Source organism: Lactuca saligna, chromosome 3 (genome assembly GCF_052625555.1).
Source record: "Lactuca saligna cultivar CGN05327 chromosome 3, ASM5262555v1, whole genome shotgun sequence".
NCBI lineage: Eukaryota > Viridiplantae > Streptophyta > Magnoliopsida > Asterales > Asteraceae > Lactuca > Lactuca saligna.
Genome location: NC_136419.1, coordinates 230,005,280 through 230,026,916, shown reverse-complemented (window position 1 = coordinate 230,026,916; position 21,637 = coordinate 230,005,280). Strand labels below are relative to the sequence as shown.

At 35.2% G+C, this 21,637-nt stretch overlaps 4 protein-coding genes across 5 annotated transcripts; 3 read left to right on the top strand and 1 right to left on the bottom strand.

Annotated features, from left to right (window-relative positions):
* The first annotated feature begins 3,787 nt into the window (after window positions 1–3,787).
* On the top strand, window positions 3,788–7,120 carry LOC145037912 (putative alkaline/neutral invertase F). The gene is made up of 4 exons (XM_078986667.1): window positions 3,788–4,448; window positions 5,413–5,853; window positions 5,969–6,527; window positions 6,608–7,120. The coding sequence occupies exons 1-4, from the start codon at window positions 3,822–3,824 to the stop codon at window positions 6,910–6,912; spliced, it is 1,932 nt and encodes a 643-aa protein (XP_078842793.1). The 5' UTR covers window positions 3,788–3,821; the 3' UTR covers window positions 6,913–7,120.
* A 1,560-nt stretch (window positions 7,121–8,680) lies between these two features.
* Window positions 8,681–10,025, top strand: LOC145037911 (dof zinc finger protein DOF2.5-like). The gene is made up of 2 exons (XM_078986666.1): window positions 8,681–8,965; window positions 9,066–10,025. The coding sequence occupies exons 1-2, from the start codon at window positions 8,942–8,944 to the stop codon at window positions 9,684–9,686; spliced, it is 645 nt and encodes a 214-aa protein (XP_078842792.1). The 5' UTR covers window positions 8,681–8,941; the 3' UTR covers window positions 9,687–10,025.
* Window positions 10,026–13,750: 3,725 nt separating this feature from the next.
* LOC145036429 (uncharacterized) lies at window positions 13,751–15,989 on the top strand. Its single transcript, XM_078984873.1, has 2 exons — window positions 13,751–15,362; window positions 15,529–15,989. The coding sequence occupies exons 1-2, from the start codon at window positions 13,751–13,753 to the stop codon at window positions 15,987–15,989; spliced, it is 2,073 nt and encodes a 690-aa protein (XP_078840999.1).
* A 3,785-nt stretch (window positions 15,990–19,774) lies between these two features.
* Window positions 19,775–21,168, bottom strand: LOC145034185 (protein LEAD-SENSITIVE 1-like). 2 transcript variants are annotated; one of them, XM_078982546.1, is made up of 3 exons: window positions 20,985–21,168; window positions 20,772–20,935; window positions 19,775–20,418 (listed from the first exon to the last, which is right to left on the bottom strand). In XM_078982546.1, exons 2-3 carry the CDS (start codon window positions 20,863–20,865, stop codon window positions 19,802–19,804), a joined length of 711 nt encoding a protein of 236 aa, XP_078838672.1. In that variant the 5' UTR covers window positions 20,866–20,935; window positions 20,985–21,168; the 3' UTR covers window positions 19,775–19,801. The 2 variants fall into 2 exon arrangements, with proteins under 2 accessions (XP_078838672.1, XP_078838671.1); XM_078982545.1 differs by having other exon boundaries at window positions 20,772–20,915.
* Window positions 21,169–21,637: the final 469 nt, after the last annotated feature.

The following is a 21,637-nucleotide window of genomic DNA, read 5'->3' as shown; positions in this document are numbered from 1 at the left end:
AAAGCCAACCCTCTAGATTATATTAGGCCAAATATAAGATTTTCTTCTAAATGATTGATTAACCTAAAGCCTAGTGGGTAAACCCTAAAGAGTTTGGGCCTAAACCCTACTCACTAACATTAAACTTATTGCAAAACTTGTGAATTATTTGCATCTTATCGAGACAAACTCTTTGTAGAGCGTTGTTATAAAAAAAAAGATTCTAATTTGATTCATGTCTAATATATTGATAGTAAGTTGTTTGTTAATAATTTAATATGAATGTTTGGTTAAAAACTAAGAGGTATGTCATACGGGCCAGCCTAGAGGGAGTGTGGGCTTGACAACTGTATAGGGCTACACAGGACAAAGCATCCTATGACCTAATCATAAAATAAGTCGAATTTAGAGGACTTATGTCAAGTAAATCGGGCATATTTGGACTTTGGACTTTGGAGGTGTTTTATTATTTATCTGCGGGCCTCAGCAATGCTCGGACCCATCTTTCATCACTTGCATGACCATTTATTAGTAATTTAGGATACTTAAGTTTGTCATCAAATATATAAATTTACAAGTCGATTATTTATTGGTTATATGTAATTGGGTGTGTTATTTATTAATAAACTATGTGATATAGACATCATATTCATAGAAAAAAACCCTTAATTGATATGAAATAACTGTAATGTTACTATAAATAATTATTAAAAAACATCACATTTTTCAAAATAAATGTTTATATGTTACAAATTTAAATGAATTTATACATGTTACATTTGTTTCTTTATGAGAATGTGTTTGTTTAACAATAATTTCTTTAAATATCTACTTTTTAAACAATAACCACTAGCTTGAAAGATAGTTTACGATATATTTTCACTTGAGTTGCCATCGAACCATAAAATATATATTCTTTCATAGACCTTTTAGGATCTTGTTATTTCTTCTACCATATTCAAGTTTTAAACCACATTTGACCACATCTCATTCTTTTTATCGCAATATACTGGTTTTTTTTTTTTTCTTTTTGTGCAATATTTCAACTGTTGGCCAAATTATAGGCAAAAACGTACATATGAGGCTTTGTGTAGGACTACTTAGGTGTTAAGATTGAGTTTTACATGCTCGCGAGACAATTATTCTAGACCACATGCTATAGGTTATTGACATGCAACTCCCCTGTGATTGTCTTCTTTTACATAATGACCATTCTTCATTTAATAACAACTTAATTAGGACAAATCTGATTTTACATATTGCACATTTTATACCAATATTATATACATAATTTGGAATACTGTTATATGGCATTCAACACCAAGATATTCTTTTCACGAGATTCAGAGAAATTTGAAAGTAGGAACAGATTATGCAATTTAAATCATAGAGACGACATCATCAAATAGGCAAAAAAACAAGAATGAAGTTAGATTTTATTTATTTATTTATTTATTTTATTTTTTTGTCTAAGTTCGATTTTGAACTAGCATTTTCAAAAGGGAAATGAATCAAATGATCCGTATGCAACAACTTTTGAAAAAAAAAAATCTGAATTTTATTTTGTAAAGAAAAAACATCATAAATGGTTCCTGTGGTTATCCAAAATCTGAAGTTTAGTCCCCGTGGTTTAAAAACCTCATAGATGGTCCCTGTGTTTTCAAAACTTTTGATGTTTGATCATTTTTACTAACTCCGTTAAGTTTGTCCGTTAACTGAAGGGTATTTTCGTCAGTTCAACACCTCAGGGACCATTTATGATGTTTTCTCGTATTTTTTGTAAAAAGAAAAAATTAAACATAATTAAATATATAAAAGTTATCTCTCTCTCTCTCTCTCTCTCTCTCTCTCTCTCTCTCTCTCTCTCTCTCTCTCTCCACTCAGATCATCTTCTTTCTAACTCCTTTCAAAACACAGACTTAACATGATCAAGAACACATACACACAACACAATCTCAAGAACATCTCCAGCTTGAAAAAATGATTCAGCGCAACCACCATCCATCGCCAACCACCTCCATCTTCTCCACCCTAATCCCCCGTATCTCTTTACTTAATATGATGCACAATCGATTCTCCGGATTTTCTCTTCAAGAACAATCGAATTTCTGGGTTTGTTTCTAGAATTGAAATCAATTTTTTAATCTAAAAAAGCTTATGGGTAATGGGTTTTCAAGAACAATTGATTTCTGAAAAATCGATTTCGCATGTGTATTTTCATATCATTTCTAGGTTTATGGATTGAGTTAGAAGAATGGTGGAGGAATAAATTATTTTGGTTTATCGGAGGTACTAGTGCCCATTTAACTGCTGTTCTTCAAGGATTTCTGAAAGTGGTCATCGGAATCGAAATCTCATTCACATTGAAAGGGTATCAGGCACGATTCTCATTCAACATTTCAAAATTTTAACCGAGCCTAAAATATACACATGTTTCCTTCATCGTCTCCAGTCACTCTCTATCCCTCTCAGTCAAATACGAAGTTGTAGCCATACCTTCGATGTTGATCTCTTACAGTCTCATCTGTTTCCTCTCATCTGCTTCCAAGTCCTCTACCTATCCTCCCACGATCCTTCCAGAAAAGGTGATTTTACATTGTAAATCGATAAAAGACATTGCTAATTATAAGTGTATTCTAACTTCTCTTGATATTTCTATATCTACCATTGATTTTACACTTCAGATTTAGCTTCGTTCAGTAGATTCACAACACTTTCATTGAAGATTTTAATCAGAAACATTCCTCTCAAAGTATGATTAGGTGAATTATGTTTTCTTTGTAAAGCAGAATCAATTGACAGCGGATTTCTTGAGATCGAAAAGAAGGATGTATTGGTGATCCGAAGCATGAGGAACTTGCAATAACAAGAAGGAGGACACCGTCTCCATCTGAAATTCGAACAAGGAAACCAAAACCCATATATGTGAGGGAAGCCTAGATGAAGAAAAACATCGATATGGGTTTTCCATCGATCCATTGTGGTGCTTCCGGTGGTTGTTTATCCGGCGATAAAACAAAGATAAGGGTAGTGATTATCAAGCTTTGTTGATTGGAGCTTTGAAGTGAAATTTTTTGTAGTGGGTGTTCTTTAAGTGCAGAGAGAGAGAGAGATTTTATATATTAAATAATCATATTTAATTTTTCTTTAAAAAAAATAAGAAAAAGCATCATAAATGGTCCCTATGGTTGTGAAATGATAAAAATGCCCTTTAGTTAACGGAAAAAAGTTAACAGATTTTGGGACCATCTATGACGTTTTTAAACCACGGGAACTAAACTTCAGATTTTGGGAATCCACAGGGATCATTTATGATGTTTTTTCTTTTGTAAAAAACAAAGTTACAAAATGAACATTTTCAAACAATATAATCATTTTAGTGAAAATACTGATTATCTTGTGTTGTGCTATCTGTTTATGGAAAGTAAACGTACACCCAAAAAGGAAAATAAACCGGGAAATGAAAGATAAATATGCATGACGACGACGACGTTTCATGGCACCTGAAGTTTGTTATGCCTCCATGTGTTCTACTCTGATTGGTTATAAAACTTGCAACCATACATACCTCTTCGCGCTGTGAAGTCCGCTCAAATATTGGTCTCCAGAATTAAACCCTGTTTCTAAGTATTAATTACCACAGATGCCACACACCCATTGCCTCTGAACCACAGTAAAATGGCATGGACGCAATTCTTTCAATTTAGAGAGTCTTATTCCAAAAAAGGATTCTAACCGCCAAACTGAATAAATAGTACACAAAGCTTCCTTATTCACGCTTTTTTCATTTCTGATCTCTCTCTAACGTTCTCTCTCTAGATTCATATACTTGCTGTACAGAAATGGCTTCGAGTTCGAGTGAAGAAGGTAACCACAAAAATGCTTCCAGTTTGATCGATGAACTGCAATTTGATATGGACGATGATCAACCGATGGTTGAAACGTCAGGTGCAGAGAAAAGTCTATCATTAAAGGCGTCTGCGGAGCAGAGCGATACGGCTGATGAGATTTGGCGAAATATCGAGAATAACCGCGTTCGGTTTCCGACGAATCGTGATGATCGTAGAGAAGGATTGAAGAGAACTACTACATTGAAATCTCCACCTGGAGCTGAAGGAGAAGTCGTCGTTTCGACGACTGATGATTCATCTAAGCAATCTACACCTACGTCTCCGACGGGGACCGATGGAGGAGGACGCGACGGAGAGTCGTCGGACAAGGAGAAGGCAGGACGTGGTTCACTTGAGAACAAATCAATTTTGAAGCCGTCGCCTAGCGTCGGTACGAGTCTCCTCAACCTTGTCAATGAGGGGACTGGTGCAAAAGCAAGTGGTACAGAGAACGGTAGTCCGTCGATGATGGATGAGGCATGGGAACGACTGAGAAGCTCGTTTGTTTATTTCCAGAAAAAACCAGTCGGAACACTAGCTGCAGTTGATCCTAGTGCGGAGGCATTGAATTACAATCAGGTACACACTTCAATTATATTTGATTGATTCTTTGCATAAATTCGTGCTTGTATCTATGTATAGCCATCTGGTTACTCCATGCATGTTTCTATGGCGCAATACTTTTAACCATCCATAAGGAAGACCGATCTGATAGTTACTAATCAGCTTGCACATGTTAGTCTCATCATTATCTGTTTTAAGTAGATCATTTCATTACATCATACAGCCAGAGCATGGATCGATTTAATTATCGTGCATGTCTCTCATGTTAATCCAGTGCATGTCAGTGTATGCAGGATCCATTTGCTTACATTTACGTTATTTCTGTCTCCGAGTGAGTGAGTGTGTATTAGTGTATACATGATTTGTTTACTTGTGTATTTGTGTCATTCTTCTTGCCTCGTGTAATAATGCAAGCTCTGCTTATTTGCTAATGTTTGTGTAGAAACATTAATCATACCGGTATAAGTTCAACAGGAAATGCTTTCTCTGAGATCAACTAATCTGTAATTCTATGCGTATATAGTCATGGATATGCTCTGTTAATAAAGCAGTACCAAAAGACAGTTCCAGTATTTGGATTAGCTAATGATAGGATCATAATGCTGGCTATAACATTATGAATCAGCTTATAATCTACTGATTTAGCCTTCCAGGAGAATATGTACATGCATTCTTACATAAAAAAAAAAGTATGATATAACATTTTAAACAATGTCCTGGATTAGGTTGAACTAGTTTCCTTTAATTTAAGGTAATTTAAGTAGAAGAAACCAGAGGAATTACTAGTCATGTAATGTTTTTGGTTGATCAATCATTCAGCACTTTTATAAATCAATAAATGTATGGACAGTTGAGTTAGTAGTAATGGTCTGCATATGTTCATTTGTTGTGTCAAATCAAGTGTCCCTAGCTTCAGTTCGGTTTCCATCATAAGTGGTAGAATGGACAGAAAAAACACGATTTGATGTGAATTGTGCAGGTGTTTGTGAGAGACTTCGTGCCTACTGCCTTGGCGTACCTCATGAAAGTTCCAGATCCGGAGCCAGAGATTGTGAAGAACTTCTTACTAAAGACTCTCCATCTGCAAGGATGGAAAAAGACAATTGACAATTTCACTCTTGGAGAAGGTGTGATGCCTGCCAGTTTCAAAGTCATGTATGACTCATACCAGGAAAAGGACGTCCTGAAAGCTGACTTTGGTGGCAGTGCAATCGGAAGAGTTGCGCCTGTTGATTCAGGTTTCTGGTGGATTATACTGTTAAGGTCATACACCAAATGTACAGGGGATTACACATTGGCAGAGAAACCCGAAGTGCAAAAAGGAATGAAACTCATTCTCAACCTTTGCCTGTCTGATGGGTTTGATACTTTCCCAACTCTCCTCTGTGCAGATGGGTGTAGCATGATTGACAGAAGGATGGTATATTATATATGTTTGTATTTTTCCTTATTACTTCCATATATAATATATATATATATATATATATATATATAATATTAAGTTTTAATTAGTAATTTAAATTATCTGTTAACAGGGAATATATGGATATCCGATTGAGATCCAGGCTCTGTTCTTCTTCGCGCTTCGGTGTGCACAACAAATGCTTAAACAAGACACTGACTCCAACCGTTTAATCGGGCGGATTGAAAGAAGGATTACAGCTCTAAGCTACCACATCCGAAACTACTACTGGCTAGATTTCACACAGTTGAACAACATCTATCGCTACAAAACAGAAGAATACTCCCACACAGCTGTCAACAAGTTCAATGTGATCCCGGAGTCTATTCCGGATTGGGTGTTTGATTTCATGCCGTTGAGAGGAGGTTACTTCATTGGAAACGTAAGCCCGGCTCGCATGGACTTCAGGTGGTTCTTAATCGGCAACTGTATTGCTATCTTGAGCTCTTTAGCCACTCTGGCACAGGCTACAGCCATTATGGATCTTGTTGAGGAACGCTGGGAAGATTTAATTGGTGAGATGCCCTTGAAAATTGCTTACCCAGCCTTGGAAGGTTATCAATGGAGGATTGTGACCGGTTGTGATCCCAAGAACATTCGTTGGAGTTATCACAATGGTGGTTCTTGGCCAGGTAAGTAATTACTATACTTGAATTATAAATTAAAATAAAGTATGTTAAATCCCAATTCGTTTTGGTAATTTTGTTCCTAGTGCTGTTGTGGTTGCTGACGGCGGCGTGTATAAAGGCGGGAAGGCCGCAGATTGCAAAGAGGGCGATAGAGCTGGTGGAGCAGCGGCTTTCAAAAGATGGGTGGCCGGAGTATTATGATGGGAAGAAGGGGCGTTATATAGGGAAGCAAGCAAGGAAGTATCAGACATGGTCCATCTCAGGGTACCTGGTTGCAAAGCTTATGATTGAGAACCCCTCTAATCTTGCTATGATTTCTCTTGAAGAAGATAAGAAGATAGAAAAGCCCAGGCTTACTCGTTCCGCCTCTTGGTCTTGTTCCAGGTAATAACAAGATTTTCACAAGAATTCACAAAACCATTAACATTTTTCTTTTCTTTTCTTTTCTTTTCTTTTATCCTATGCCAATTAATGCTACTCGTATATGGTGCGTCGTGACTTTTGCATGGGCCGAACCGAATTGTGTTCTCTATGTCTTGGTTTTTGTAACCAGTACATTACTATATCCTAGAATAATCAAATCTGGCAATTTTCAATTTCTAGCCAGTCAATGAAGCAACTTTTTTCAGCTTCTTGGATACAAAAGAGTTATCCAGATTTTGGTGAGACTTGTTTCGTGTCTCCTTCACAATTTTATTGCTTGAATTACTCTCAGTGCAGCCCCCACTTGGAATTTTTTTTATGCACCTAATACTTTTTTTTGGATATAAATATTGAAAATTTTATACTCTACTCTAGAGTATCAAGTATATATATTCAACTATAATATCCAACACGTAGATCAGATGCAAGAAAACTAGGTTAAAAACAAATGTCCTTTTGAGATGAAGGATAAGTATTAGAATGTAGAAAGATATTTGGTGGTTGTAAAGAGAATAAGTAAAATTAGCAAGTCCAACAAAAGCAACTATACCTTTTGCATTCTCTTTCCCTTTGTTGGCTCACAAGTAAAAAACAAACAAAAAAGTAGCAACTTTGGTTATGCTTGGAGCATCATCACATCACACTTTTTTTTTTCTTTTATGAAAAAATAATGTGACTCGCAGCAAACAAAACAAAACTTTTTCACTTTAAAGGGTTTTGTAAAGGATAAATCAATATCCCTTTGCAAATAAGTTGTTTATATCACTTGAGTTGGTATAATGAACAACAATAAAGCAATTACTTGCGTTGAAAATATGGCATCACAATCACATCAATCAATATTTTCATTTTTTGTAATTAACTTTTGACTTGTCTTTTGTATTACAGTAACTACATGATGGTCTGTAATTTTTTTTTTTAATATCATGTCTCTTGTGAAAGCTTTTTCCGGCATTGGGTTGATGAGAAACCATGAGATGCAAAGAAGCATTATTTAAATTGATATGTATGAATTTTCTCAATCTTATTTGTGATTTGTTAATCTTAGGTGTGAAATTCAAAAAAGGAATCATCATATTTGTAGTTTTGGTAATGGGCATTGCTTAATAATGCTTTAGGATCTCCCATCTAAGTGCAACTTGTTCTTTTCTTCCCAAATGGACGTATCTAAATTTGATTGGAAACTGGAAAGCATGAATAAATGTTTCCTTGAAACCTCCTGATCAATACATACTATTTAATTAAGATGCAATGATGCTAATTCATTGAACACATGTTGTATAAAATAAAAATGAAGCATCATTACATTTGTCGCCTTTTTTGACATTCCTACCTTGTATATATTCTTCTTCACCAACTTCCTCTCTCTTTCCAAACTTAACCTAATCTTGACAAGTCGAAACGTGAAAGTGTCATATCATTATCTATAACAGTATACATAAATATTCCTCCCGCTAGCTAGCTGCTAAAACCATCAAAGTTGAATCTCGAATCTTGCGAAAACTGATAGTGTAAAGAAGAAGCTATGGTATAATAATATGATATGATGGTTGAGAAAAAGACAAACATAAACATGCCAGAAATTTCGAATATGGAATTATAAAAATATATTAGATAAAAAAAAAAAAAGGCATTTACGGGTTGTATATTGTTTACGAGGTCAAAAAAGCATAAACCCACCATCGTCCATTTGAAACAAATTAATTCCTTCCCCCACTACATTTTCTACATAATATATATATTAAAAACTCAGAAACCGACTCCCACTATCGCTATTATAATTTGATTTCACAAACATTAGTCAACAACAAAGAAAATCCCTTTCCTTTATCGTTCCTTCGTCGATCTGTCGTTATCATAATCTTTAACCCTCACCAAATAAATCCAAAAACCAACATTCTTTTCTTTTCCTCGCACACAAACCCACATTTCATCTTCCTCTTCCTCCTCCTCTTCAACAACACCATTCAATTCAACTTGTCTCTTTTGGATTCATGGACGCTTCTCAATGGAAACTGGTGAGTTATTATGTCATATCATTGTTGTTTACCAACTGTACAACGTTTTGAAAACAATGAAAAGTCATTTTTTTTTTTGTTTGTTTGTTTGTGGTTTTAGGAAGCTGTTAATATTAATAACAATAATAATAATAATAATGATCAAGTAGAAGAGAGGAAGGCAAGGCCACAAGAACAACAGCAAGGTCAAGCTCAACCTGCAGGTGGTCCTCTCAACTGTCCAAGATGCAAGTCAAGCAACACAAAGTTCTGCTACTACAACAACTACAGCTTAACACAGCCAAGATACTTGTGTAAGTCTTGTAGAAGGTACTGGACTCAAGGTGGTTCCCTCAGAAATGTCCCTGTTGGTGGTGGTTCAAGAAAGAACAAAAGATCTTCTTCATCATCCATCGCCACTCAAGATACTCAACATCTTAACTTGTCTTTCCAAGTCCAACAACCAGAATATCATCACCCTCATAATCATGGTTTCTCACAGTTTCTAAAGCTACCCAAGGTTGAAAATAGTAGCAACCAACTAATTAATCCCTTCGGTTCAAATTCAAATCCAGTGTTCAATGTCCAGGTGGATGAGAATGGAGGGTTTCATGAAATAATGTTACCATTTGGAGTCATGATGAACCAACAACACCTTTCATCAACAAGAACAATAAGAGAGGGTGATGTGCAAAACATGGGTTCCACTGGATACTGGACTTCAACTTTTCTGGGTGATTAATTAATTAATTGAACCAAATTATCTGCAAGTTTAATTAGATTGTTTAATCTTTCTTTGCTAATGCATATGATATATAATTGGTCATCATCACATGGTTTTATGGCCAATCTACTTTATTAGAAGATTTTGTAACTTAATTGTACTTTACTTACGGCTACATGATCAGCACTGCACTGCACTGCAGCATATGTTGTGTTGTGTTGTGTATCTTTATATTTTCTTGGAGATGGGAAATCTCTTCTTCAATGTACAACTAGCTAGCGTGGTAATTAAGTTTTTACTTATTGTGTGTTTGCCTTGTTTCTCTTTTTATGCATATATACAAGCAGTTTTTGTGTATTTAACGCTACTTCTACTTAGGCTTTGGGTTGTTTCCTTTTGATGTAATCAGCTTAACAGGGTGGCATTTAATACTTAATCCGAACGAAATGACTTAATGGGTTAAACAAAAAATGCTTATTGTCACTGTAGCACAACAATGTTTAGTATATCAGTCAACACACAGAATCCACTCAGTGCCACATCTACACCGATTAATGAGAGTCATTTACTTTCACCAACCCCCAACCACCCTTAGAGCCCAAGTAATCATCGAAGGTGGTGGGCATATTAAAACTCGATTGGTTACATAAACAACCACCATAAACATCAGAGCACGAAGAAATAATGTCCTGATACAAATCCCAATAGCCATTCCAACAATTTTCCAGATATTTTTCTTTGATTTTCTAATCGATTATACAGGGAATGTTCTGGTGTCACAGGTATAAACTCCATGACCATAACCACATAAACCGGGTTTTCCCTCGAAGCTTGAGTTTGTAAGCATTAAAAATTGACCTCCACTAGGGAAAAAACCCTTGAGATTATTGTGAATGATGTTGGATGTCCATAAAACTGGTATTTTTGGAAAGTTTCCATTTTATTAAGTTTTGGTGTTGGTTTAGGTTTTTAGTTTAATTAGTATAAATAGGGTAGATGTTTTATTGCATTAATTTAAGTTTTGTAAGTTTTTTCATGCGTTAAATAATACTTGAAGCCTAAGTAATTTTCTAGAAAACTTCTTTTCTTCCCCTATTAGCTCTTCTCTGTTTTCCTGCACAATTAAGTTTTTCTTTCTGCCAAAATCAAGTGAATTGCTTCTGAAGTTTGAGTTCCTGTTAAGCTCTAATTCGATTTCATTCCTTGTTTGTAACTTTCTAATAGAATCAAGGGAACTGATTTCTGCATAAAGTTCATTCTCAATGGAATTAAGTGATTTAATTCCAACAAGTGACACTGAATTTGGATTAAAAAAAAAAAAAAAAACTTAGATTCACCAAAGATGGAGGGATTGTTCTAGTGAGATGATTGTAAAACAAATCAAGCGTCTCCACTATTTTCATCTCTAATAAGGAATTTGGAATCGTATCTGATAAATTGTCAGGCGTGAGCAAAAATCGAAACGCAAACCGAAAAAACCGAAACCGAAATAAAAACCGACGGTGCGGTTTTTAGTTTTGCAAAAACCGAAAATGTTCGGTGCGGTGCGGTTTCTAGTCTTGTATAAACCGAAAAAAAAAAACGGAACCGCACCATATCCATTTTTCTAACTTCAAAAAACCACTACTTTCGCCACCAATATCCATTTTTCTGCCCCTAATCTATTTAAATTCTCGATCTACCACTGCGTATAGTTATGTATTTTAACTATGATTTTTGGTATTACTTGTTCCGTTTTGCTAGTCTCATGTACACCTTATGTATGCTTACACTATTCCAAACCAAGAAAAGGTGTTGGATATACACTACAAGAAATATATCCTTTAGCGGCGACACCTTTAGCGGCGACTATGGGCTTTACCGGCGACTCTAGCTATAGTCGCCGGTAAAGCCCATAGTCGCCGCTAAAGGTGTCGCTGCTAAAGAGTTGTCACCCGAATCCGCACTTTCCCCCTACATTGCATCTCAACCGTTCGATGAGATATCCAATCCAACGGGTGGGGTGCCTTATCCGGTCTAACCTAATACCGGCGACACGCATGTCGCCGCTAAAACCCTAAAAAAGTCGCCGCTAATTGTATGCTAAAAATGACGCGGTACCCTTCCCTCCAGTTTGTCGCCGCTATTAACAATTGTCGCCGGTATTGATCTCGCGTCGCCGCTAAAGGTGTCGCCGCTATTGATGATCCCAGATAAAAAAAAAACGCACGCAGATTACAGCCTTCTTCATTTCCCTTTCTCCCTTTCTGTTTGCTTTGAGCTCCTTCACCATTTTTCCGATTTCTTCTTCAATCTCCTTCTTTCTAGCAAATTTCTCCCCTCATTGTTCCAAGCAAGTGTCCCTAGGTGTGGTTAAAGGTTTGGGATCAATTTCTACCTCCATTTCTTGAAGAAAGGTAAGTTTTATTTTGATGATTTCATTTTTGTGTTGTATGAATGATAATAAATTGCTCATGTTCTTTATTTTTGGTGGTGTTGTTTTGGATTAGAAGCATTGTTCCAAGCAAGTGGTTAAAGCTTTGTGATCAATTTGTAGGTGCCTCCATTTGTTGAAGAAAGGTAAGTTTTTTTTTATGATTTCTTTTTTATTTTGTATGAATTTTGATTTGTAGCTTTATGTAGTGATTGAATGATAATAAATTGTTCATATTTTTGTTTTTGGTGGTATTGTTTTGGATTAGAAGCAAGTTATTCAATTTTTTGTTTGTGGTTATTTAATTGCAATTAGTTGTATAGCTTCAAGTTGTATTTATATGTGAAATTATGTGATAATTGTCATATGTGAAAATTGGATTGTATATTTTGTATTTGTTTGAATATATGTGAATTTGGTATATATATTCCAATGTATGTGTGTTTGATGTATATGTGGTATATTAGTAGAAGTTATATGTATTTGTTATAAGTAGAATGTTATTGTGTGTATGTGAATGTATGTATGTTTGTTGTAAATGTGATATATGATTGTGAAACTTTTGTATTTGGTATAAATAGGATGTTATTATGTATATATGTGAAATTATGTGTATTTGGTTTAAATAGGATGTTATTTTGTGTGTATTTGTATTTGATGTATATGTGGTATATGTATGTAAAAGTATGTGAATTTCACCTTCTTATGTATTATGTAAAACTATGTGGTTTTGGTATAAGTAGGATGCTATAATTGAAATAAAAAAAAAATACATTATTTTTATAATTTGAAAAAAAAAACACAAAAAAAAACTATAAAATTGTTTAAAAACTTATATACAAAAAACTAGAAAGCTTCTAGTTTTTACCCAAGCTAACTCCAAATTAATTAACCAATAAGTTATATAGTTAACTTATAATTGGAAAAAAAAACACAAAAAAAATTATAAAAATCTTTAAAAACTTATATACATTTTAATCTCGACGGTAAAAAATACAACACAACAACATAATACGTATGTAAAACTATGTGGTTTTGGTATAAGTAGGATGCTATAATTGAAATAAAAAAAAATTACATTATTTTTATAATTTGAAAAAAAAAACACAAAAAAAAACTATAAAATTGTTTAAAAACTTATATACAAAAAACTAGAAAGCTTCTAGTTTTTACCCAAGCTAACTCCAAATTAATTAACCAATAAGTTATATAGTTAACTTATAATTGGAAAAAAAAAACACAAAAAAAATTATAAAAATCTTTAAAAACTTATATACATTTTAATCTCGACGGTAAAAAATACAACACAACAACATAATACGTATGTAAAAGTATGTGGTTTTCTTATAAGTAGGATGCTATAATTGAAAAAAAAATACATTATTTTTATAAATTGAAAAAAAAAACACAAAAAAAAAACTATAAAATTGTTTAAAAACTTATATACAAAAACTAGAAAGCTTCTAGTTTTTACCCAAGCTAACTTACAAGTAATTTTAATTAAAATTAATTAAAAAAATGCATAAATAAAAATTTTTAATTTATTTTTTTCATTTCTTTATTACTTAATTTTTGTATTATTTTAGATGTAAAAAAATGTGGATTGAAAAAAAACAATGCTAATTCTGTATACTAAACTCTAAACCCAAAATTATGTTTCAGCAACATCATGTCTATTGATAAAAGCTGGACTACTAATCCATATCGAAACCATCCCGAGTTCCAAGCAGGACTCAAAGCTTTTATTGAGAAGTCGAAGTTGCACGTTGATAGTAATGGTAAAATCAGATGTGCGTGTGAAAAATGTGATAACCGTTACTTCAAGTACCCGACTGTAGTTGAACGCCATATATTTATAAATGGTTTCAGTAAGGCGTACAAAATTTGGATCTATCATGGTGAATCTTTTATTCCTCCCGTCGTTTTGCCAAGTAACGAAATGGCCGATTTAATCGACGATGTGATGTGGGAGTCGAGAGAAAATGATACCAACCTCGATGAAGGAACCTCGAATACAAGGGGTAGCGGTGTGGATGATGATTTTGCACAGTTGTTGGAGGAAATGGAAACTCAATTGTATACTGGTTGCATCTTTTCTTCCCTTGAGTTTCTAGCAAAGTTAATGCATATCAAGGTGAACAACAAATGGACTGATAGTTCATTTGATCAACTCCTTGAGCTCTTGCAATTAGCATTTCCCAAAGGCAACAAGGTTCCCCTTTCACATTATCTAGCCAAGAAGAAACTAAAGTCTATTAGCCTGGGGTATGAGTCGATACATGTGTGTAAAAACGATTGTTGTCTCTTTTGGAAAGAACATGATTCATTGCAAGTTTGTCCCGTTTGTAAAGAGAGCCGATGGATCGATAAAAACACCAAGGGTAAGAAAGTACCTCATAAGGTGTTACGGTACTTTCCTGTGACCCCTAGACTACGACGTTTATATTGTTCGAGGCACACTGCCAAAAATATGATTTGGCATAGTACCAGACGTTCAGAAGATGGTGTGATGATTCATCCTGTTAATGGGGAACATTGGCAAGATTTTGATAAAAATTACCCCGACTTCTCGAGTGAACCCCGTAACGTACGCCTAGGTCTTTCAGCTGACGGTTTCAATCCATTTGGAAACATGTGTAATCCACATAGCACATGGCCGGTCATACTCACCACATACAATCTGCCACCCTGGCTTTGTATGAAAGAGTCATCATTCATGTTGACTTTGTTGATTCCAGGACCGAAAGCTCCAAGTAAGGATATGGATGTTTTCCTTAGACCGTTGGTGGAAGAGCTTAAACATTTGTGGAACTCAGGCGTACGTATTAAAGATGCGGCGACAAACACATTCTTCACGATGAGAGCTATGTTGTTGTGGACAATAAACGATTGGCCAGCTCGTAGTAGTTTATCGGGTTGGAGTGGGCAAGGGTATAGAGCATGTGCTACTTGCAATGAAGACACTCCTTCGTACCGTGCAACAAACAAAGTCGTATACATCGGTCATCGTCGTTTCCTAGATGCTAATGATCCGTTAAGAAAGAGGTTGGACTTTAATGGGATGGAAGAGACAAGACCCGCTCCGAGACACTTTAATAATGATGACATACAAGAGCAACTAGGTCGTCTACTAACTCGTAAACCGGGTAAACATCCTGAGCATGGAGGCGGGGAGCCAAAGCGGCAAGATTATGAGTTGAACTGGTCGAAGCGAAGCATTTTCTTTGAACTAGAGTATTGGTCTTCTCTACAGTTGAAACACAACATAGATGTCATGCATGGTACTTAGTCGTGACACACAACGTACAACACAAAACTCTGGGGTTTTAGCGGTGGGTGAGAAAGGCGAGAAGTATTATGGTCAGTTAGAAGAGATTATAGAGTTGAGGTATACACATGATTATTCAACTGTACTATTTCGTTGCAAGTGGTTTGATACTCGAATAGGAGTTATTTCTAGTGATAGTTTCACCAGTATCGACACACGACGCGAAGCATACAAAGATGATCAACTCATATATGCGTCACAAGCCAAACAAGTGTTCTACATCAGAGAGCCAAACAATAACCATCGGTGTGTTGTCGAGCATGTTAATCATCGAAGTATTTGGGATCTACCATCGAACGATGACCTTGTTCAAAATGTTGACAATGTCTCACACGAAAATGTAGACGATGTCGATGTACTTCAAAATATCTCTTCATCCGATGCTCCACTTTTTATCGATTTCAGCATGTACTTTCAAAACATTCCTAGAGTCATTGTTGATGTAGAAAGTGCATCTGAAGTTCCTCCGCCAACTGGTAGAGTCAATGATGTTTCTGATTGCGATACTGATTACGATGACACCGATTCTGACTATGATACCGAAGAAGACACTGAAGGATATGAGAAAGATTCTGATTAGAATAGTTCTTATGTAATATGTATTTGTAATATGTGTTTATAATATGAACTGTATTTGGATTTCTAGTTTAAATGGAAATGTTTATTCCTATCTAAATGTTTATTCCTATGTAATGTGTATCTATAATAAAAATTGTATTTGTATATCTTATAATTTTTCAGGAAATGATGAGAGTGTGGCTGTTGTTTATGTTTACCATGGCTGCTATCATGGGTCGTGGACATGGGGGAGACGGAGCTGAGGACCCACCTTTCCCAGGTGGTAGAGGTCCTGGCCAGCACGAGCAGGACGGTAAGTCTTATCATGAATTTTTATTTACTATTTTTGTTCAATTATCATAAATTAAATGTCGTTTCTAATAATTTTTAATTACATTTGTAGTTGAGGGACGTGCCCGAAGGAAAGCTCGAGGAAAAGCAAAAAATATAAAGCTTGAAAAAGCAATCTTGCAGAACCAGGGGAAACCAATAGCCATGCAATTTGATAGAGATATCACATTTAATCCCGTAGGAGAGGCGGGAGACATGTTTTCCCGAGAAGTTGGGAAAACAATGTGGCAGATGGCCCCTTTCGACAAATGGAGTTGGAAAAGAGTTTCCCCTGAAATAAAGGAAACTGTATTACAACATTTAGCGGTAATTATTTATTTAAATATATTTTATAGGTTTAACTATAATTGTTTCTTACTTGGTTAACTTTTTTTTTTAATTGTAGACAAAGTTTGATCTCAATCAAATGTACCAGGATGCACAAGCTACTTTATTGACAGAGAGTTTTCAAGCAGCCTTGTTAAGAGGTTTTCGAGAGCGTAAAGCCGACGCAAAAGAATATTTCAACATGGTCGGAGGGTATGAAGATATCCCGAGAGCATTGGCAAATCCTCCGGATGGTATGCTTGTTGATAACTGGGAGAAGACAGTTGAGTATTTTCAAACTGACGAACACAAAATTGCTTCAGAAAGGAACAAAAAAATCCGTGAAAAGCAAACAACTGTGAATCGTGGGGGTTCGAGCTCGTATAGCAGTACTTGCTATAAGAAGGTACCGTACGATACATGTAATTATTTATTTAAAATATAATCTAATTTTTAAACTTAAACAGAACCTTAAGAGAGTGGAAACATTTCGCAAAGCTCACACCGATAAGAATGGTGTATTTGTTACTGCTGAATCGGAACAACAATATGTAAGTATTTAATTATAATTTTATCATATATTTAAATGTTTATTTATACTTAATTGTTACTCACTTTTGGGAGTTACAGAATCGGTTAGTTGAAGAGCTGCTAGAACAAACTCAAGGTGAAAGTGAGTTTACGCCAACTCAAGAAAGAGCTACGTTCGAGAAAGTATTAGGAGAGCGACGTGGCCACATTAGAGGCATTGGCCGCAAACCTTCTGGTCTCCCGACGATTCCACAGCCTTCGCAACCATCACAACCACCATCACAACCATCACAGGTAAAATAGCAATCTACTTTAGCATCGTAAAATGCATGTTGATTTGGTAGTTTTGGTTTTGTGGTGGTTATTTACTAAAAAGTTTGGTAATTTAGTTTTTGTCCCAAGTGCAAAATATAGCAATGTACTTTGGTTTTCTATCTTACTTTAAAAATAACAATGTATTTTGATAGTTTATGTTATTAATTATGTAGTTGGAAAATATAGCAATGTACTTTGTTTATGTTTGACGATCTAACTTATAATTTTATATATATTGTTATTAATTATGTAGTTGGAAAATCTTCGTGCAATGCTCGCCGACCCGGCATGTAGGGATGAGCTTTATTCGTTTTTTCAATCCCAAAACAATCAAGGAAACGATGGGAACAGCGATGAGGGTATGTAAAGAATGGGTTTTATTTGCATATGTTGTCTCGTTTTGCTACTTAGTAGAATGTAAAAATTTTGTTGTTTTGCTACTCGGATAGTATGACTTTTGATATTTAATTGTATATTGGATGTTTGTTTGACACTATTATGTTTGATATTTAATAGGATGTTTGTTTTGTAATTAGCGTCGACACTATTGGTTTTGATATTTAATCGAATATTGTTATTACCGGCGACACTTTTACCTGCGATATTATCACCGGCAACACTTTTATCTGCGATATTATCACCGGCAACGAAAATCGTTATTTAAAAAAAAAAATTGAAAAACAAATTACCGGCGACACTTTTACCGGCGACAGTTATCATTACCGGCGACACCTTTTCCCGGTGACACTATTAGCGGCGACATATGTCATTACCGGCGACAATATTATTAGCGGCGACAATTGTCAGTAGCGGCGACATACTAATAGCGGCGACTATTATCTTTAGCGGCGACAAGTTGATCAATAGCGACGAGTCAGTACCGGCGACTCATTACCGGCGACGCGTCGCCGCTATTATCATTACCGGCGACATTTGGGACTTTTACCGGCGACTTTTGTCGCCGGTAATGGCCTTTTTCCTTGTGGTGATACTTTATAATAAAATAGGGTTGTTATAGTGTATTAGTGTGTATGTTTATATTTGTGTATGTTTTCCTACGTGGGCGTGCCGCGTGTACTTGTGTATGTGTTTTATGATGCACATTTAAGTTTGCTTGGTATTTAACATTGGTCCATTCATATCATTATATTGAATTATTGTTGATCATCTTTATACCATACGGAATGGCCAGACCATGTTATTTGTTAAATAAAATAATCCACGTAATTTTGTGTGGAATGAATATGGGATGTCATGCTTTGGTTGTATCCTTGTGGAGTTGTGGAAATTTAATATAATCATCATAACTTTGTACTATTGTAGTTATTGACACTTGATCTAATAACCCATGGTTTTGTCATTTGTGCTAGTGGGCTTGAATCGTGGGCTACCCCCAAGTTGATATATAATTAAACGGTTACGTGTAGTGGTTATAATGATGTAATGTGAATAGATTTTTTTTTTTCATCGCACACTTGGTTGATTTGATCATGGGCCCCTCTTATGTAGTCAAATGAGGTTGTAAGAGGGCATGAACATGATGGCCTTTTGTTGGGTGGTTCACTTTACATTGGTTTTATTGATTGGATATCCAAAGGATCGTCTAGTCAATTTTCTTGAAATTAGTTTGTTGTTATGTGTGTTGTTTGTTTGGGTTACCATAAGATCTTCGAAATACCATGATGTGTAAAAAATGGATATTGGTGGCGAAAAAGTAGTGGTTTTCTGAAGTTAGAAGCACTTACTAGGATATATATATATATATATATATATATATATATATATATATATATATATATATATATATATATATATATATATATATATCCAAAGGATCGAATTTAGAGCTTCTACACCAATCTAATACGCCCCAACGGGCTTCACCCCTTGACCCTCATTTGTCGTTTGTGTACGGATCAATCACACTCGTCTTATACAATCACACCAAAATTATCAAAAAGCTGTAAATCACCAACAACTTCAACCGCATATATCTAACAATGTATCTGTAATTGTTGCATGTAGTCCAATGCTCCATATCATTATATTCCGGGAAAGTGTTTGACAAGTCCATCAAGTTAGCATTGTAGTGTGCTTACATGTTTATTAACCTTCAGGCTCATCTAGAGAGAGAGATATTTAGCACATGTTTATTAATTAGTTGATAGCTCCATAATAAATAGACACATGTTTGAATGGTAATTTTGATGAATTCATTAGTTCCATTTTTTGTTATAAAAGCCTAAAACAGAAACCAGCAACAATCCACAAACTATATCCATCAAATCCAAAAAAAAAAAATAATAATAAAGCCAATGAGATGAATTCCATTCATTTTTGTTGTAAATCCTCCACATTTACCTTGACAACATCATCTCTAACTCCAATATCAGTTGCGTATCTGGTGATGCAATACATGCCGGCTGTGACAGTCACAACCACCGGAGTTGGTATCACAAATTTCAAGGGAGACGATAGAATGGCCGCCACCGGAACACCCAATACAGATGAAATCTGTCCGCTTCTTCCAGACCCAGACCCACCCTCCTTTTCAACTATCAAAAGCCCTGTCTTGCAGTATAAAGCAAAGTCCTCACAGTTGTTCCTAAACACATCGTAGTTCCCAAATCCATTATGAAGCAGATACATGGCTCTGTGGATGACTGTATCCGCTTCATCATCTGACGTGGCAGTCGTGCAACTGCCACCTCGTACTTTGGCAAAGAATTCAGCTTTGCTTACACCGTATTCAAACCGGTAGAGGTCCCCATTTTGGAGGAAGCAGTTCAGGCAGGAAATCACAACCCCACTTCCACGTCGTCTGAATCCACAGTCTGCTTTACATGTTGTTGAGGTTGTTTTAGACATTATAATGTCATCAGAAGCAGAAGACCTTTTCTCAGGATCACTCGTAAAATGGACCACTTTCTTACCTCCAACATAGATGCCTGCATTATATCAGTACAAGATTATTCAGGATTCTTTTCTTTTCAAAACAAGAGCCAAAGTTTGTGCTTTTGGGATCGAACAATCTTTACCTACCATGTTGATATGAAACCCTAAAAAACAAATATCATACATTGTAGAGTGTTGAGTGTAGAGTGTAGACATGGAATTTGAGGAAAAAAACACAAATTCAGGTAATGGAAGTTGAAATTAGAATTACTTGGAAGGAAAACAAGTTTATGGATGTATGTATGTATATTCAAAATGTTGAACATATTGAAAAAACCCTCATTCGAATCGATGAGAAAAATGGAGAAATACTGAGAAGCAGAGAGAAAGATGAAGAACGAAATACCATGGTGAGAGTAAGCAAAAACGACTCTGTAAGTGTAGATGTGGTCGCCTGCTTTGATCTCATTCCTTTCGATTTTGTTTGAAAGAAACCCCATAATCTCTTTCTATATCTTCTTCTTCTTCTTCTTGTTTTAAGCGTAAATTCCTGCAACTCACATTCCGAAACTTGTTCAAAAAATAAGACAAAATTGCAACTGGGCAAAAACACACTTACTTGGAGGAATGTGATTGGCTCACAAAAACAAGATGAATGTGATTATGAATGATGAAGGCAAGCGTAGGCATAGGCATAGAAGATGGGTTTTATATGCGTTTATCGACTGCGTAGGGTTTCCGATGGCAATTCCTCACATTTTCAAATTCATGCCCGGTTCAGTTCTTGTTTGGGTATCCATGAAACACTATAATCGCTTATTTTAAATACATTTTATTTCCTCAGATAATAATAAAATTACATATTTTATTTACTATAACTCTATTTTTTTTTTTTTTTTTTTTGGATTTAATAGCCTTTGAATACGTTTTTGTGTCAATTTTTTATATACGAACACTTTGGTTTGTTAAGTAACTTATGGTGCAATGGTGGAACCAAATTCGACGGATGTGCAACCACATTCTATTATTTAGAAATTTACTAGGATTTTTTTTTTACTTATTTTCTTTTAATTGTTTATCATTTGCAGTATATATTTTCTAAGGATCGTTAATTCGTTATATTACGTAATCCTTTTATGTTAAGATTGTGTTTACTTTTCCTATTGCAAAAAAAATTGATCGCTTAGGCGAGAAGTTATACCTTTCTTTCATATTTCATTTTTTTTTTTTTTTGCACATTATTTTTCACAATAGATGATCATCTTTTAATTC

Excerpts from the sequence above, each read along its gene's own strand:
- LOC145037912 (XM_078986667.1), top strand. The coding sequence starts at position 3,822 with ATGGCTTCGAGTTCGAGTGAAGAAGGTAACCACAAAAATGCTTCCAGT. Across the intron at positions 5,854-5,968 it reads GCATGATTGACAGAAGGATG|GGAATATATGGATATCCGAT; the intron begins GTATATTATATA and ends ATCTGTTAACAG. Across the intron at positions 6,528-6,607 it reads CAATGGTGGTTCTTGGCCAG|TGCTGTTGTGGTTGCTGACG; the intron begins GTAAGTAATTAC and ends TTTTGTTCCTAG.
- LOC145037911 (XM_078986666.1), top strand. The coding sequence starts at position 8,942 with ATGGACGCTTCTCAATGGAAACTG. Across the intron at positions 8,966-9,065 it reads ACGCTTCTCAATGGAAACTG|GAAGCTGTTAATATTAATAA; the intron begins GTGAGTTATTAT and ends TTGTGGTTTTAG.
- LOC145036429 (XM_078984873.1), top strand. The coding sequence starts at position 13,751 with ATGTCTATTGATAAAAGCTGGACTACTAATCCATATCGAAACCATCCC. Across the intron at positions 15,363-15,528 it reads CAACATAGATGTCATGCATG|GAGTTATTTCTAGTGATAGT; the intron begins GTACTTAGTCGT and ends ATACTCGAATAG.
- LOC145034185 (XM_078982546.1), bottom strand. The coding sequence starts at position 20,865 with ATGGGGTTTCTTTCAAACAAAATCGAAAGGAATGAGATCAAAGCAGGC. Across the intron at positions 20,419-20,771 it reads TTTTGCTTACTCTCACCATG|GCATCTATGTTGGAGGTAAG; the intron begins GTATTTCGTTCT and ends GATATAATGCAG.